We start from the raw sequence: 18,112 nt of genomic DNA on the forward strand, positions 1-18,112 counted from the left end.
GTGGTATCCAAAGACATAACACAATGAAGATGAATCACAGCAATATTCATCATGATTTCTGAATTCTCCTGCTTTCAAGGCTTTGTCAACCACAGCCAAATCAGAACATATCTCATTTGGCTTCACTTTTCTGAACCATGTGCCATGATTTCACAAGCGAAAAGAAGAGTTGAGAGTACTTTTCGACTTTAAAGATCAGACTCTAGCTTTGATAGCTGGGGATATCACTATTCTGGGATATTATCACCATGCTCAGCACCATCTTAGCCTTCTTTGACTAAGATAGGAAGGTTGTATTTAAGTCACGCAAAAACAAAAAAGAAGAGGGCATTTTTACATATCACACTGTGGTTTACTTATTAAAACCCACCAGTATTTAATCAGGTATGTCAAAGGGCAACTTAAATCATCTGCATAATAACATGATGCACCATCCACCATCAGCAGATCTGAACACAAACATCGAGTCATACAATAGAAATCCAATAATTATGTTTAAAATCTTAATGAAGATGTATTATACTAATTCAATAATTCATATTTAATTCTCAATCCATTGTAAAGGTGTCACAATGCCACAAGGGTAAACACTGCATGCTCAGTTTAATTGTATGATAATATTGGTGCTAATTGTTGAACATGGTGTGATTCATTAGGCCTACATTTAGTATTGATCATCATTATCCCCAATGAGATACAAATGAGAAGAATACCTCTAATTGAATTACTCTAACATTTAACCTGCAAATGAGCTTCAATGAGCCCTAAGATCTTAATGATTTTATTTCTTTGTTACAATGAGCCGCTGACAGGTATCTATATTATGTCCTCCGGGAAGATGTTAAAGGTTTATTGTTTAGTGATATTTACCAATTACTGTTCTTGGTCCCATGATAGCTGCAGACATCACAGTTAAAAAAAGAAAAAGTAATGGCCTCCATGATATCAGTACAACATTCAAATCTAGTTTATATTTCAAATGCAAGCATATAGATTTTATATATTAGTACCTAATATACATGAACATGGACAAATAAAAAAGAAACATATCTATAAAAGAGAAATTAAATTAAATAGGGCTGGAAAGATGTGGACAAGTGACATAAATATATCTGAGGAAAATACAATGAAAAGATGAAAACAAAACTTAAAAGTATTACCATATGTACAGACAGTTTATCTCTAGTGGTAAAGAAGTTGAGTGTTGCAACTGGTAGTTTTCTGCAGGAATCATACAATTATCTGATGAATGTCCAGAGGATAGCAGCACTTATAGAAATATAGTCCCAATGATGTTTGTCAATGTATCGCTATATACAATGTGAACATGGTAATGTAATACGTTGTGTCTGGCGTCATCAAACATATAGTAAATATGACTTTATGTTTCAATTTCCTGTAATTCAGAAAAACAAAAATAACATCAACAGGTGGCAGTGTTGCACTGTGTTGCATGAATACAACTTGAAAACATTTGAGTTTCATTTCTCTTGAAGTCCATCAGGGACTGTTCAATGTTAGGCAACCTACCAACCCAAACTCACACAAAGCTCTTGCTTTTTCCACATTTAGGTTTCATTTTGTTGAATCTATTTTGGTAGAGTGCCCTCCCTAAAGCTATAAAGAGTCACCGGTGCTCACACGTTGTTTGTATACTGTCAAAATCAGCTGTCAGTGTTTTGTCTGTTTCTCAGCCACCAGCATCATTGGCACTGACAGGATGACAGATCCGGAGTGGACTAGGAACTTTCAGATCACAACAAGAGATCTTAAACCTGGAGACTCCTGGTGTTTGGAGTTTGATGAGACTCTTGTGGATGTTCGCCAAAAACCAGGCTGGAAGAAGTGTATCGTGCACACAGGGGCAAGGTCAGTGTGATGGACTATTATGTAGTTGGTGTAAGATAAGATAAGATAAACCTTGACTGACCCCAAAGGTAAATTCAGTGTGCGTGGTATTTCATAGATAGTAAATGCATTTTTGTTTATTCAGGTTTTAATCTCTGTCTATGTACATGCACTACTTTTGTTGCATGGACAAAGATCATGTAGTATTATTGTAGTGACTTTTGTGTAATTTGAGAAGAAATTATTCTTTCTTCATATTTTAACTTTTAAACTAGCTTATATCTATCAATATTGTTTATCCAAATCATGTGGGTGGCCAAGTGATGTTTACAGTAACATAATATATCATTTATTTTTATTTTAGGAAATAGCTGCCTCAAAATGCTTAAGCTTAATCTTTTCAGTGTAACTTTGGTTGGTTTTCATTTAGCTAAAGTGCCTCTATCATTTTTAAGGTTTCGATGCACACAGTGTAGCAGAGGCTGGTCTTCTAACATGGTGATGGTGGTCTGCCACATGCAACTGAGAAACGGGAAGGGCGTTGTGAAGGTGAGGCCCTCTTGTCAGAAGTGTAAGGAGTGCAGCGAAGCCCCGATGGAGAAGCCCAGCATCCCCTCCGACAACATCTTCACCCTCATGAAGAATCTGGTGGAGAAGATAAGAGTAAAATGTTACAATGAAACCCCGGAACGAAAGAAGCATTTTAGAAACTTTGAAGGCAACAAACCCCATGAGCCTGCTCATTGTGAAGCCTGTATGAGAGGCTTCTGTCCAAAGAACCGCTCCTAAATCAGCTTTATTGTTTATACAACAACAAAAATGATGGATTTGTTTCAGGCTTTTCAATAATATGTTATGCCTCAGCTAATATAAGCAAAATAGGAGTTACTCCTTGTCATTCTGTTGCATTCAAGTACATGTAAGCTTTCATATAATTATTCTTGTAGGTTTTTCCTTGTTGTGTGTTCTATTACAAATGTAAATATGTTTCTCAAAAGCATTAAAGCAGCCTTCTTACAAATAAATGTAAATCAGAAGATTTTACAAGCAATAAACTAAACATGTTTGTTATTTCCGTTTGGGTGTTTTCTGTTTTCAAATAAATGAACACACCCACACACACACACGCACACACACACACACACACACACACACACACACACACACACACACACACACACACACACACACACACACATACTGTACACACATACAAGACAAGTCAACATAATAACAGCAAGTGGCAGTGTTGCATGAATACAACAGGAAAGTGTTTCAGTTTCATTTCTTTTGTAGTTTTCATATTTGATAGCTATGATGTTTTTATGAAGGACTAAGGGAAACATCATATTTAAGTTAATACACACTAATCAACATGTTTTGTGTGCAACTTATTCGAAAATGAAACTTAACTTTTAGTCAACTTCCAGTCAATATTAGTCATAAATCACTCCGTCATAAATTCATTACATGGGTGTTACCTTCTCTTCATGTCATATAAAAATGAAAAAATGCTGTTGGTATATTTATAAGACGTGGCATCTGCCCCATCAAAACAACCTTGTCACTCCTCATTCCAAGGGTTGTCGAACGAAACTTAAGGAAAACAGGTTTCTGTTTTTAAGTTTCATTTTCATTAACTCTATATAAGGCTACATTGGTCAGCTGTTAGTGTGTACAGATCAACTGTTAGTGTTTTGTCTCTTCAGTCATCGTCACCACTGGCACTGACAGGATGGCACAGCCGGAGTGGATGAGTCGTTTCAAGATAAAAACAAATGATCTTCCAGAAGAACACTCCTGGCGTCTGCAGTTTGATGACAATATTGTACCTGACAACCTGAACTCTGGATGGAAGCAGTACATCAGGAACACCAGTGCATGGTCAGTGAACAAGTATACTGTAAATTGATATAGGTGCTGCGTGTATATAGATATGGTATACCATACGTTAGGTTAATATAAAGTATAGTTTAGTGGATGCATTTGGTTTATAAAGCTTTGTTTATGTGCATCTACTGGTACCTATAGAGCAGTGTGTTGGATTTATAATTTATTTGACAGATATAGAAAATAATCATTACAACTATGTATCTTTACATGTCCTTAGTGGACCAAAATGGGTCCCCACAAAGTAAATTAGGTACATTCTAGGAAAGGATAAAGGTCAGGTTAGGGTTAAGGAATTGAATGTAAGTTCATGCTTTGTACAGTGTAACGAAAGCTTAGTTATGGAGTTAGAGTTCTATTTGTGAAAAATAAATAACATTATTGAGAAGATCATATGTTTTAGACTGGAAACCCTTATAGCAGAGTATTTGTCATTTTGTTAAAGGGCCAGTGCAGAATTAAAGTAACTTTGGTCCTCTGTCATGTTAAGGTTCAAATGCACCTCCTGTGGAAGAAGCTGGCCAACCAACCGGGTGATGGTGCTCTTCAACATGCGCCTGACAGAGCGGGAGGGCGTGGTCAAGGTGAGGGCCTTCCGTCAGAAGTGCATGAAGTGCTGCGCAGCTCCGATGGAGAAGCCCACAATCACCCCCGACAACATAGACATCCTCCTGGAGAATCTGGTGAAGAAGATAAGAATAAAATGCTACAACGAAGACCTGGGTGAAGCACCAAAGCCTTATCTAACCCTTGTAGTCAAAAATCCCCATGAGCCTGCTCATTGTGAGGCTTGTATTGCAGGCTACTGTACAAGGGTTTAAGCTTGTAATGCTTTCAAACTTAACCTAATTTAAAATAATAATACATTTGTCTTGTGCTTTGCATAAACACACTTTAGTAAAGCATCAATTGTATTTGATCTCCTCTCCTTTCTTGTCGTGTCATTGTTGGTTGCTTCTATCATACTTACAGTATAAACAATAGTCAAGTGCATGCAAGCTTTTATATTTATTCTTTTTGGGGGTCAAAAGTCCTTAACATATGAAGTTGTGTTCTCCAAAGCATTAAAATAACATTCCTACAATCAGAAATGTTGGGAATAATTGAAGTATATACAAACAATAATGGTGTGAATGTGTTCTGTTTTCAAATACTTTTGTCTGATTTTAAATGTAATGTATGATTATTGCACAAAAAGGAAAGATATAAGCATGTCAATGAATTTGGACACTTGAAGTACAGTTTTTATAAAGTAGTCACTAAGATACCGGTAAACTAATCTTTAAACAGTACAATGTTTAACCCATAAGAACCCAGACCCATTTATACTTTTGGGGAGATTAAGGGGAAGATAATTTAGACTAAATTGTTATGATTCGTATTAGTTTTCCCTGTTTTATTTTGTCCAGTCAAGATCTGCTTTCCTGTTTTAGTTTGAAAAGTGTTCATCCCCCGTCTTGTCTGTTGCTTCCTCTCTCTGTGTTCCCTCCTGCTTGATTACCCGATTGTGTTCACCTTGTGTGGTGCCCATGTGTTTTCTCCTCCCTCCCCACCTGTGTCTTGTTCGTGTGATTAGTCTTGTTGTGTGCAATTAAGTTCTGTCTTTTGTCTTGTTGTGAGTTTTGAAGTCGTTGGAAGGATTCTGTTCTGAGGGATTTAATGTTTTGCCTTGCCTTATTTGACTTTGTTGCCTGGCCTAGTTCCGCAATTAAAGGATTTTTGGATTTTCAACCAACCTTCTGCATTTGTGCCACATAGAACACATTTCTGACACCCCCCCCCCGCCCCCATTGTGTCAATTATCTGAAAAGTGACATACAGTATATGTCACTTTGGGCTTTAATGGTAAAGTAACTCTTATTTATAACTTAATTAATGAGGATAATTTTTTGTTTCAATATGTTTGAACATTGAAGAAAAAAGAATATATTAACTAAAAATACCATAATTGAATCAGCTAAATTAGCTGAGCAGATCATAATAATATTTCTGATTGTGCATATATGTCACTCCGGGTTTACTGTGAAAGTTTAGGGTTAAAGTCCAGATGTGACATCAGTGTCACAGCGATATTTATCTCATTTGTTTCATATCAATTTAATCAAGAAATGTTTCCACAAAGGTTGAATCTAATAAAGGACAATTCTTAAATGGCTTGAATTTGACCTTTAGCAACAAACAAAAAAGCTTTTGAAATGTGGTTAGTTCTGTCACATGTGTTAGCCTGGCACATGGACCTCTTGGACATGTTGTTATGGGAACACAAAATCACATGACCTGGCCCTTGGCCATGACCCACCAGACTGTTCAGGGTGTGTCACTGATAGACTTCATCGGATAAAAACAAGGCTAAAACTGTCGAAGGAACTTTCCAGAACATCTAAATGGCATGTAACACCTGTGTCACGGTGGGTCCTTGTGGGTTGAATAAAAAAATATATATAGACCAGTGTAAAGTACAATTTTGAGAAAAAGGGACATTTTGCACATAGTAGGTCCTTTTTTATGCATGGTATCAGTCGTAAAGTGTCTGTGCCAAACACGAAGTGAGTGATGCACTTTATATAACACAGCACATTTCCTCACACTTCATTAACACAAGATTAATCCAAGAAGAATACTGCCTGGTGTTGGTAAAAAGCCTCAAGGATATTATATATTTCGAAGCAATTTAGTAACAATACAAAAATTAAAATAAAATCACATTCTGTAGAGCAATATAAATTAATATAAAGAAAGGTTGTTTTTTTCCCCGTGGTATGTATGTGTTTTCAACCATGTTTTTCTGAGTTTCTGCTGAAATAAATAAAAAATCTGCTGAAAAATAAATAAAAAGAAAGGTTGGTTTGCAACCTGACAACATACTGTTATGGAAAATGTAAATAGTTTGGCATGCAGGACACCAGAGGACACATGTTTCTCAAAGGCCTTCCACTGTTTATTTGCGTACAACCAGCATGTGTGACGCTGATGCCGCTGTGGTCAGTCTTCACCGTCCTCAAGTCACACCGTGTGGTACAACACATAAACGTGGTTTATCTTTGTTTTATATGAAACCACCTTCATGGAAAGTAGCTGCCTTGCATTTCCCACATCATTTGCCAGGGGTTTGTCCACATCACGCTTGGTTTACTTTGGCAGTTTGTATATCTTGGACACCGATGCTGAATTTAGTCTTGCTGAAGTGAGTTTTCCGGTGGTGAGTGCTGGGTATGCCTTTGCTTTCTGACAATGGTTATTCACAGTTATATATGACTCTCCTGTTCATGCAATTGACAACTAAAGCAAATGTTCTCATAGAGCAGTATGATAATTATTCTGTGATTTCCAGGCATGTGATTCGGTAAAAAAGTGCTTTCATCTGACAACTATAGAAAGATAAATATTCAAGTCTTGACATCATGACACCTAAGGGGGCTACATTGAAGGTAAAGTATCTCCTAACCTTACATGTTGTGTATGTTTGCTGTGTTATTTTCTAAGGCTAAATACAGCCTTTGGTTGAATCTGATAAAAATCTATAATTAGTGCTTTTAGTTACTTACATTGACAAATTAATGTAATTGTTATTTTTATATTCTAGGGTCTCCCACCATCAGTAATGGCCACTGTGGTCATGTTTCTCATTCTGATACCAGGTAAGAGCTTTTTTGGAAAGCACAATTTTAAGTAATAGGCCTGCTTACATAAAATAAATCTAAAAACAAATAACACAAAGGAATGATAAAATGCAGGTTAATGTGTACTGCATGCACAATTATACTATGTATGTAATGTTGTCTGCCAAATGCAGGAATATTTAAATTCCTTTATATTTTTTATTAATATTCTTAAAGAAAGTCCATTGAATTCCCAGTGAGTATTGTGAATTAAAGCTCAGGCAATCTTCTTACACATTATTCCAGTGACATGCAGATCTATAAAGTCCCCAAACTTTTTTTATAGAGCTTTTCATTTTTTAATCTTCTTCTCAGCTGCGGACAGTGCTATCCAGATAAACTGCTCTGAACCGAGCCAGCCCTCCCTGCTGGAGGCTCTGGCTCCAATCTTTAACCTGAGCGCCATACGACCTGTCATGAACTTGACCACCCGCACCAACGTCAACATATCCTTCATCATGTATGGGATACTAGGAGTGGTATGTTTCAGCTCTTAGTAAAGGATCATTTAAAATCTGAATGTGGCTTTTGTCTTAGAATTAAACTCTTCAGTTGTATGGTATGTTAGGCAAATCACTTAAAAGTTATTTGTATACCAGTAGGAGCTTTATGAATGTATAATTGTATATTATACAGTATATTTAGTATTGATAAATCACCAGAAAAGCAACATCCTCTGTTATTCTGCTTCTTTCTTCAACCAAATCTGATTGAAACCGCTTCTTTCTGGGCTCCACTGAAACTTCTTTTCGGATTTAAATGGTCCCAAAGAAATATCTTAAAACAGCGACACCTTCTGTCTTAAACCATGTCTTCTTTTCTTCCAGGATGAAAAGGGTCAACTCTTGCTTACCTACCTTTGGCAGCATTTTGTACGTATTCCAATGATCCATCGTTACGTCTTAATCATTAATGACTGGATAATGATGGGATATTTTAGTGAATTATGTGAATGTACCATCAATTATACAAGATCTGTGCACTGACACCGCTTTTTATATTTAGTGGTGGATGAACGAGTTTGTCCGCTGGGATCCAACGCAGTGTGGCTCCGATAAGATTTCTCTTCCCAGGAAAAAGTTTTGGGTGCCAGATATTGTCATCAATGAATTGTGGGTACACAGTATATATACATCCTTTACACACAAGCAAATAATTTCCCAAAACAATTGGGAACTTTAGCTTTTATCAAACATCGCTCAAAAGCCATAAATAGTGCATTTTATTTAAGGATTATATTTGTTTAGTCATTTGGTGTGCTAGGGGGTATTTCCATCAGCAGGGCTGCATGTGTTCATTCATTGTGGTGAAAAAAAGATCTCCCAGAACTAGTTGACAGATTGTTGTGTGGTCAGATTAATGCTTAACACAAAATACTTTAAAATGTTGTCTTCTCGTGGGTTTTAGGGACAAGGGCACACCCATTTAAGTTCAGAAATATAAGGTGGAAAGCTCTTGTTTTGCAGACATTTGACTCGTACAGTAACTGCTCTGCTTGTTCCTGTCTTGCAGTATGGATGAAAACACAGCCCCCTTTGTGCCGTATGTGTACCTGTACAGCGATGGTAGGGTGCACGATGCCTCACCAATCAGAGTGGTCAGTTCCTGTAACCTCGATATCTACACTTTTCCCTTCGATATACAGAACTGCACTATGACTTTCAACTCCTACATCCACCTTGGTAAGTCACTTCACCAAAGATCTAATTTCCTTTCCTAAAATAACTCTGTATGCCAGGTTGAATGCCAGAAATGTAAATGCATATGTAAATAAGAGGCAGTAAATAGTTTTTAGCCCTATTGTAAGCAAATTAAATGTTGAACGTTCAAACATCATCTTCACAACACATTTGCTTCTTTTTTTACCATGACCACGACCAAACTTAAATATATACTCCATAATCATGTTTTTTCTTTTTAAAGTTTGTTGTTATGAAGTTACCCCTGTGACCTCAGAGTTAGGATTATAAGTACACATTTGTGTTTCTTAACTGACAAAAATCATCAATGAAATGTAAAGAATCTTAAGTAGACCCATATTTACTTTGGAGAAACTATACATTTATATGTATGTAATGTATGTTGTGTGGCCTTAACTTTACAGGATTATATATATTTGTGATGTATTCTCTCCCCAGCTAAGGACATAATGATTGTCCTGGATAGGGATGCAGAAAACATCACCAAGCTCTCCAAAAGCTGGATGACCACCATGGGAGAGTGGGAGCTTCTGGATATCACCTCCCATCAAAGTGACGGAGATATCGAGGGGAATTACATTGATGAGCTTGTATTTCATGTAAGTGTGTGTCATTTTCACAACCTGGCCTTGAATTAAATTCCAGTCTCAGATTTTAAAGGTGTATATTTGGTTTTGAATCAAGCATGTTTAAAAATGTTTTACTTTGCTTCATCATTCTGTCCTGTAATGTTTTCATTTGTCAAACACACCTTATATAAGGCCCATTAAAATCATTCATTGTGTAGCTGCCGTTATTATACTGTATGGGGACTGCGTTACGATAGAACACAGAACAAGAATGTAAAAGCTCAGAGAAATGTTAAAAGTGCATGGAAAAGGTACCAAAGGTTTTGTTTCTTCTATCTGCAGGTCAGAGTGAGGCGTCGAGCCACCCTGTATGTGGTGAACCTGCTGATCCCCAGCTGCTTCCTCATCACAGTGGACCTCTTCAGCTTCATGCTGCCCCCCCAGACTGTGGACCGTTCCTCCTTCAAGATGACCCTCATCCTGGGATACACTGTCTTCCTGCTCATCATGAACGACTTGCTGCCTATCACCGGAAACACCATTCCTCTCATAAGTCAGTGTTCATTGTATAAACAGCTGTCCACCTGTTATACAGTATTGAGCAGAGGTGGGAAGTAGTGGAGTACAAATACTTTGTTACTGTACTTAATTACATTTTTACTTTACTCCACTACTTATTTTTCTGATGACTTTTTACTTTTACTTCTTACATTTTTAACACAAATACCTGTACTTTTACTTCTTACATTTTAAAAACAGGCTCGTTACTTTAATTTTAATCTGCGTTTGGTGGCGTGATCATTATTATTTCGATTCATTGCATGCCTTTTAACACGATCCGTGTATCCGTAATTTCCTGGTCTTCTCTAAAGAAAAGGGACCAATGAAAACGTTGTCATTCTGTTCAGAATCGAAACATTCATTAGCTAAGAATGACATGATTGTTCTATTAATATAAAGGGAGGTCAGGTACTCTTTAAAACAGCTGATAGTTATGGATACTTTTTACTTGAGTACATTTCGAAGCCCATACTTCTTTGCTTTTACTTGAGTAAAGAAGTTTAGTCAATACTTCTACTTTTACCAGAGTATTTTTAAACACACACTTCTGCCATCTCTGGTATTGAGTGAGTGCCAACCTGTTTCCTGCCTCTCTCTGCCAGATGTGTTCTTCTCCCTCTGCCTGGCTCTGATGGTGACCAGTCTACTGGAGACTGTCCTCATCACCAACCTGCTGTGTGGCTCGGCCGACTTCTCGCCCGTCCCTCGCTGGGTCCGAGTGTTTGTTCTGGAAATTCTGGGCCGTCTGGTTTGCCTGCCTCAGAAGACTAAAGAAAAGAGTACATTCTGTACGAAATATAGGCTTTTAAGATGTAGATAAGATTAGATCAGAAGCACTTTATTGATCCCAATTTGGGACATGTTTGCGTTGCAGCAGCATAAAAAGGCAATGTAGATATATGTACATTTCAGAAAATGAATAGTACAGAGTAATTAAGATGGATGTTGTTTATACACACACACCACTTAGAAGAAGTGAATCTAATAATTGTTTCTTTCAAAACTAGGCATGAAACCCTACGCTGAGGCGACACAGCAGAAAGCTGACGGGCCTCCAGAGGAGAAGGGGACAGCGCTGGAGGACAAGGCCCTTCAGGAGCTCAGGAGCCTGGGTAGGGACCTCCAGGCCATCCGCCTCCAGGTGCAGCAGCAGGAAGGAAGCCAGAGCTCGCAGGAGTGGATCCAGGTGGGTTTCATCATAGACCGCCTGCTGTTCGGCCTCTACATCCTCTTCGTATCAGTCAGCTTCATTACCATCACCATAATCTGGGGGAACTCATACAGCCCATAGACAATGGCTGTCTATTTAAAGGGGCAACATTCATGACTGAAACAGTTGTCGAGTAATAATCACTTTGATAATTGTATTGTTTTGTTTGGTAACAATATATTTAAACATAATCTATTGTCTTACTTTTACTCATAACCTATGGTCAAACCATCACTACCGGATATTACATTTACTTGATCACATTTATATAATAGTTCTTAGCATTTTAAGCGGTTGTATCTGCATTCGTTATATTTCATTCATATAATTGCATTCATTGTGCCATTCTAAAATCATTGGAAATCCTTGTGAAAGAAATAAAATTACTTGAAAAAAAATTCATTCAGCTTGCGATTGACATTTATTTCAAACATAATAAGCATGTTCAAATTGTTTTCCTATTTATTCATTAATTGTAATACCAGTATTGCATCCTATATTCTATTACTATGGACATCCAATCACAAGACTTTGAACATAGCTGCAGTGATAGGTCAGGCACTGATGGCTCACAGTCATGCTGAAGGTTTTGGATGAGGTTAGGGTTAGGGTTGGAAGCTTTGCTGTCCTATGTATTGTATCTAGATATCCCTTACAACCAAGGGACTGAGACTAGTATGCACGGCCATCATTTCTGCAATATAGTGAATGTTGTAATCAAACTACATAAAAAACATGGTTTCACTTTTTTGTCATTATTTTTGTATTCTTATCTATTATTTCTTAGTAGGTAAATATATTTTATTTATCTATGTAAATATGCAGAGCTCGCTAAGGTATGAGCAGGAGGGTACAATTATTATCCCAATCATAACCCTGGTGTGCTGTTGATCACATTTAAATGTAAATCAAACTGAAACATGTTAATTGTTTTCTCATGTTGACAACCTTGATACTCAAAATGTCCCTTTTTTATTTTTTAAATATATTTATTTGAATCTGGATATTTTCTGAGGGTTTCCTACTGTTGGGATTCAGAGCTTTCAGACATACCACATTTTAAATAAATTCACGTGGCTTCTTAAAGTGCACCCACACTTACAAACACAATTATACATATTTCATTTTCCCTTTTCTAGAGTCTGTTCAAGTCTGTATTTTTCACCTAAAATGTGTGCAGAAACAAAATAGCCTAAACCACCGGCACATCACTCAAACTAACAACGGCTTTTGACCCAATGTTAATGTTTTTAGCGCTGCCCGCTGAAACTCAAGTCTTCTAAGGTTCTATTCATCTTCATCTCTGTGCTCATGCATGGTAAGTACAGCTCCTCCCCTGATAATGGGTTCATCAAGAAACCATTTATTTTTATATGAATCATTAATACGTTTGGGAAATGCTTTTATTTGCTACTAGTACGTGCAGTTAATGTGATTTGATAATCATAATGACAGATTTCTTTCTTTCAGTAGCTCCGTGTAGTTCCATCATGCAGAACTGCTCTCGACCCGACACACCTTCCCTGCTGGAGGCTCTCCAACCGGTCTTCAAGCTAAACGAAATTCGACCTACCATGAATATGTCAACTCCCACCAACGTCAGCATTGGCTTTGTCCTGTTTGGCATTTTGGGCTTGGTAAGGGACACTATAAACCTGGCCTCACTTCATTTTCAGACCATAAATACTGTATGACGGATTGTTTGTTCTTCTTCAGGATGAAAAGGCTCAAGTTCTTAAAACGTATATCTGGCAAGATATGGTAAGTATTCTACAATAAACATCCTTATTCATCAAGCAACAGACCACTAGATACTACAGGACTTAAACTACCAAAAACAAATACTCTAACCTATTATTGTCCAATTACACCAACAAAGAATACTGCTCTTTATTAATGTTATTTGAATGGGAGTACAAGATATTTTAAAATGTCACCAGCTGGTGACATTTTAAAAAGCTGTAATATTTCCACAGACCTAACTAGTTAGGTTATGTACCAGGTTTTTTTTTTTTTTTTTTCTATCAGCGTAATTTGTGTTGCAGAGATGGAGAAATGAATTTGTCGAGTGGGACCCAGAACAGTGTGGTTCTTCAGCAATTACAATTCCAAGGAAACTGCTCTGGGTACCAGACATGGTCATCAATGAATTGTAAGAGCAGCATTAGCTGTGGATTGACTAATTCACTAAAAGTTGTATTTATGTTTTTTTGTTTTGTTTGGAGTATATATTTAAGCATTTAGTATTTGTACACAGAAGGTAGATATTAACGTTGATATTTACTGGCTTTTGTCTTTTCCTGTCCTGCAGTATGGAGAAGAATTCAGCTCCATTCGTGCCCTACAGTTATCTGTATTCGAATGGCTTCGTGCTGGATTCACATCCGATCAGAGTGATCAGCTCCTGCAGACTCGACATCTACACGTTTCCATTTGACGTCCAGAACTGCAGTTTAAGCTTCAACTCTTATTTACACCGTAGTAAGTAGAAGATATTTAGTTATTATTGACATCATATACAGTATGTATAAAGTCTCACAAAAGCATTCACCAAATCATTGTTTCCGCTCAGAGGCTGCTTTGCAGATGGACATCTCTACCTCTGTAGAGGATATTTTAAACCAATCAAAAAAAGTGATGACAACCATGGGTGAGTGGGAACTCATTGGTCTCACAGTGCAAAGGATCACTCTACCAGCTGGGGATGACGAATTGTACCAAGAGATTCGCTTCTTTGTAAGAACATGCTGTTGACTTTCACCTTATTGTAATGCTTTATCTTATTTACACAAGATGAAAGCTAAGAGTCAAATGTAAAAGTTGAAAAGTCTATAGAGACTCTTTTTGTCACCAAATACCTTATGATTATACAAATAATGTTGAGCTTAAGGGTAAAAAAATGACGAAACATGAATGCACCACAGCATATGGATGTATGCATGTACCATTATCACACACAGTAATATGAACATATGCAGTATGTCAGTCTGTTAAACCAAACCATTATATTGTATCCAAATGCTACAAATGTGAGTTTTATCCTATTTTTATGCTGTTAAAATGTAGAAAACTTTAACTGAGATTGAACTGTATTGAATTTAGCAGTTGATTACAGCTGTACTGTTATATAACTTGAGAAATGTGGTATACACTGCTACAGGTGACAGTGAGGCGCCGAGCCACCCTCTATGTGGTGAACCTGCTGATCCCCAGCTGCTTCCTCATCACAGTGGACCTCTTCAGCTTCCTGCTGCCCCCCCAGACTGTGGACCGTTCCATGTTCAAGATGACCCTCATCCTGGGATACACTGTCTTCCTGCTCATCATGAACGACCTGCTGCCCACCACTGGAAACACTATTCCTCTCATAAGTCAGTTGTCAATATGTTCTACTTGTGCAAGAACACACAATTCAAAAACTAGTTAATTATTATTATGGTAACTCAGTAAAGGTAATACTCCCCAGTCCATGTTTAGGTTTTTGCAAGTAGGATCTTTTGGTTCTTGGTTTGTTTTATTTATTTATTTTATTTTCGTCATTATCATATTTTACTGTAAAAGCTCTGAAAACCAACTGTACACTAGCACCAAACAGCTGCAGTTAGCAACTGGTTGGTGAACATAGTGGAGCAAGTAGAAGCCAGAACCAAATTGTTCCATTGTGTGGAAGTGGAGATTAAATGAGTAAACAGCAACTGTTCACTGACACATTTGCACGTTTTAGAGAAATAAAAAGTGATTAAACGTCATGTCAATGGCCTTAATCTTGCATTTTCCTGCCTGGACTTAACTTGGATTTTATTCTAAATATCCCAGATGTGTTCCTGGGGCTGTGTCTGGCTCTTATGGTGAGTAGTCTAATGGAGACTATCATCGTCACCAACCTGCTGTGTGGCTCCGCTCACTACTCTCCAGTCCCTCGCTGGCTCCGAGTCTTGGTTCTTCAAATCCTGGGTCGCCTGGTTAGGCTTCCTCCAAAGCCCAGAGATCTAGAGGACACAATCATCCAGAATCCTGCCACACAAGGTAGAATTTAAAAGGTGTAAGGTGAAACATTTCTTGAAGTCAGCATGCAGAAAAACACATATAAATAATCACAGTTTCCATCACCTCATCTCCTCCGCAACAGAAATGAAAGTCTTCTCTGTGGTGGCAGCGGACAGCGAGGCTCCAAAACAGAAGGGACAGCTGAATAACGACAAGGCCCTTCAGGAGCTGAGGAGCCTGGGTATGGACCTCCAGGCCATCCGCCTCCAGGTGCAGCAGCAGCAGGGAGGAAGCCAGAGCTCGCAGGAGTGGATCCAGGTGGGATCCATCATAGACCGCCTGCTGTTCGGCCTATACATCCTCTTCATATCAGTCAGCTTCGTTACCATGATCATAATCTGGGTGAAATCATGAAACATATTCTGAGTTCGCTTTTTTCATATTTTGGGGGATTGTGAACTATTATTTGTTATCATGCTTTGTTGGTCAATAAAAAACATGATTTCTGTTATTCCTTGTCAGTTTGTACTTCGAAGAGCATTTGAAAGAAGCTTTTTACATTTTGTACCCCTTTTAAAATACATTTGAATGTTTTGTCATGTATTTTCTTTTGTTGAAAATGGTCTTGCCTTTGAAACAAATATCCGAGAGTTTCTGAAACTCCTGTTGACTCTTCTCTTTCAACAATCATTTGCATACACGTACAAACTATTGGACTTACAGTAAATAGTCTAACCTCAAGGTATCTTCCAAACTTAGCATGTGTTTTAAAGGTTCTTGGCTTCATTGAAAACATACATCTCAACAGTAATAAAGGAGCGGCCATGGTCTTTCCCCTTGTGTGTGTCTTTTTTTTTTGCATCTTATATTCAGATAAATGATTGAATATGAGTGATGAGCTAGAGTTTCAAAACAGATGATTGGAATATATCCACACAATCTCACCAATTTCATAGATGCCACAACACATACCTGATTAACATGGTAATGCAATATAAAGAATACAAGTATGTTATACTTTCATAAGTAAAACTGTGAGTTGAGTTAAGCCAATCAGAAGAAAGGTACACAATTTGTTTATACCGTTGACATTTGCCTTAAGTTGATGGGACAACGACGCGATGGCAGACATAGAGATGTTTTTTTTCATCTATTTTTCACTACTTCACGGTAAGAAAGAAAGTATAGGATCTTATAATAGTCGAGCCTACTTAATCAGTAAAATAAAAAAGAAAGAGGATCTGTTTAAAACTTGGTTTAACTTCCATTGATAACAAACTTTAAAGTTCAAGATGTTGGGAAGAAAATACAAGAGAAAACAAAATAAAATGGATCAATATTAAGTGTGTAGATGTCATAAAGCATTTTGTTGAATAATTCATGAATAGTTTCTACCCTAATCCTGTAGTAGATCTACGAAGGTGGACTAACCTTTGAGAGAACACATATATAAAATATATTTATATATGATAGGCCTATATATTTATTTGGACTGTCTTGTGAATTTAGATTCCTTCTTTCTCTTTTTGAACTCAGGTTTGGTTAGAGCCGAAGAATGATAACACGTCCACGTCGGTAGAGTGGCTACTCGCATCATGGTTTGGTTTCGTCAATTTCCATACCCTTCAAAATCACGTCGAATGAGGTACAAACAACTCAGCTGTAAATTCTATTCCGGTCCTTCTATGCACATAGTTAGTCCCTGGTGGTCTAGTGGTTAGGATTCGGCGCTCTCACCGCCGCGGCCCGGGTTCGATTCCCGGTCAGGGAACTACTGTTTTGGGGTGGGTGAAATCTCAGACTACGGATCATATGGAAACCGCAGGGTCACCGCTTCAAACCCTGCAATTTCGAAAATGAATAATTAGCATAAACGAACTGAAATAAATGTGTTCCTCCACTCAACTTTCTAGAAAATATAACACCATAATTAAGCACCTGGTAGCCTACGACTTGAAACTGGAACAGATTTTAACTCCCATAGGTGGAGGTGTTGAAAAATAAAATGGTTCAATGCTCACTGGAGGTGTGGAACAACAAGTCTTATGTTATTCAGAGTGTTTATGATCCATCTGCACATACTGTAATTCACTTTTATTTTCTAATAAGGTTGGTCCATTAAGACTGACTGTCCTCAGAAGGATAGCGAAATCAGTATGTGCTTGAGTCTGCAATATATTATATACTTCTAATAAGTTAATAAAAGAAAATATGTCCACAATCTCCACAACACAAAAGTAATATTTTGTTTGGTATATATTTGATATTGTAGGCCTACTTCTGTTTTTATAACTCATGTTATGGGGACAAAACTGATGACATTACGAGAACTCAGTAAGCATTTGGGTACAAAAGGGTTGTCCAAAAGTTGAGGGCCTAACTTAGTAAGGCATGTACTGTAGTGGGTGTCGTTAACATTAGGGTTAGTCTCAAGGGAATTATTGTTAGTCATTTCAATGTCCTGCTAGGTGCCAAAAAACAAGTGTGTGTACATTTGAACAGCCTATAGGAGCTCTTAGCTTACTCCTGGTCAGATTGTTGGTTGTGGAGGATATTTAGTTCATCAAAAACCTTGAGCATGAATCCATCTCTGAAGAGAATCAGCATAATCTCAGCTTCACTCTTAATTGCAGGTAATGATGACCTATTTCTATGTACTACTTTATTGTTCATGATTACATATTACGT

At 37.5% G+C, this 18,112-nt stretch overlaps 2 protein-coding genes and 1 long non-coding RNA gene across 7 annotated transcripts; all 3 read left to right on the top strand.

Moving 5' to 3' along the window:
* The first annotated feature begins 620 nt into the window (after nucleotides 1–620).
* On the top strand, nucleotides 621–2,919 carry LOC307020168. Its single transcript, XR_013802786.1, has 2 exons — nucleotides 621–1,869; nucleotides 2,304–2,919. It is a non-coding gene; the product is annotated as an uncharacterized lncRNA (long non-coding RNA).
* A 664-nt stretch (nucleotides 2,920–3,583) lies between these two features.
* Nucleotides 3,584–4,559, top strand: LOC307019657 (receptor-transporting protein 3-like; the record flags this gene model as incomplete). The annotated part of the gene is made up of 2 exons (XM_079650668.1): nucleotides 3,584–3,732; nucleotides 4,229–4,559. 2 exons carry the CDS (start codon nucleotides 3,584–3,586, stop codon nucleotides 4,557–4,559), a joined length of 480 nt encoding a protein of 159 aa, XP_079506794.1.
* Nucleotides 4,560–16,215, top strand: LOC307047084 (5-hydroxytryptamine receptor 3A-like). 5 transcript variants are annotated; one of them, XM_079693822.1, is made up of 20 exons: nucleotides 4,560–6,948; nucleotides 7,070–7,166; nucleotides 7,322–7,376; nucleotides 7,713–7,876; nucleotides 8,225–8,269; nucleotides 8,403–8,509; nucleotides 8,910–9,079; nucleotides 9,536–9,696; nucleotides 10,009–10,219; nucleotides 10,830–11,015; nucleotides 11,235–11,413; nucleotides 12,692–12,755; nucleotides 12,908–13,074; nucleotides 13,154–13,198; nucleotides 13,483–13,589; nucleotides 13,749–13,918; nucleotides 14,010–14,173; nucleotides 14,598–14,808; nucleotides 15,254–15,463; nucleotides 15,567–16,215. In XM_079693822.1, exons 2-20 carry the CDS (start codon nucleotides 7,140–7,142, stop codon nucleotides 15,836–15,838), a joined length of 2,715 nt encoding a protein of 904 aa, XP_079549948.1. In that variant the 5' UTR covers nucleotides 4,560–6,948; nucleotides 7,070–7,139; the 3' UTR covers nucleotides 15,839–16,215. The 5 variants fall into 5 exon arrangements, with proteins under 5 accessions (XP_079549948.1, XP_079549949.1, XP_079549950.1 ...); XM_079693823.1 differs by having other exon boundaries at nucleotides 4,560–6,937; XM_079693824.1 differs by having other exon boundaries at nucleotides 4,560–6,922.
* The last annotated feature ends 1,897 nt before the right edge of the window (nucleotides 16,216–18,112 follow it).

This window comes from Notothenia rossii, assembly GCF_949606895.1.
Source record: "Notothenia rossii genome assembly, chromosome: 1".
Lineage (NCBI taxonomy): Eukaryota > Metazoa > Chordata > Actinopteri > Perciformes > Nototheniidae > Notothenia > Notothenia rossii.

Coding starts and splice junctions, on each gene's coding strand:
- LOC307047084 (XM_079693822.1), top strand. CDS start 7,140: ATGACACCTAAGGGGGCTACATTGAAG. Junction 12,756..12,907: donor CATCTCTGTGCTCATGCATG/GTAAGTACAGCT, acceptor TCTTTCTTTCAG/TAGCTCCGTGTAGTTCCATC. Junction 13,919..14,009: donor CAACTCTTATTTACACCGTA/GTAAGTAGAAGA, acceptor GTTTCCGCTCAG/AGGCTGCTTTGCAGATGGAC.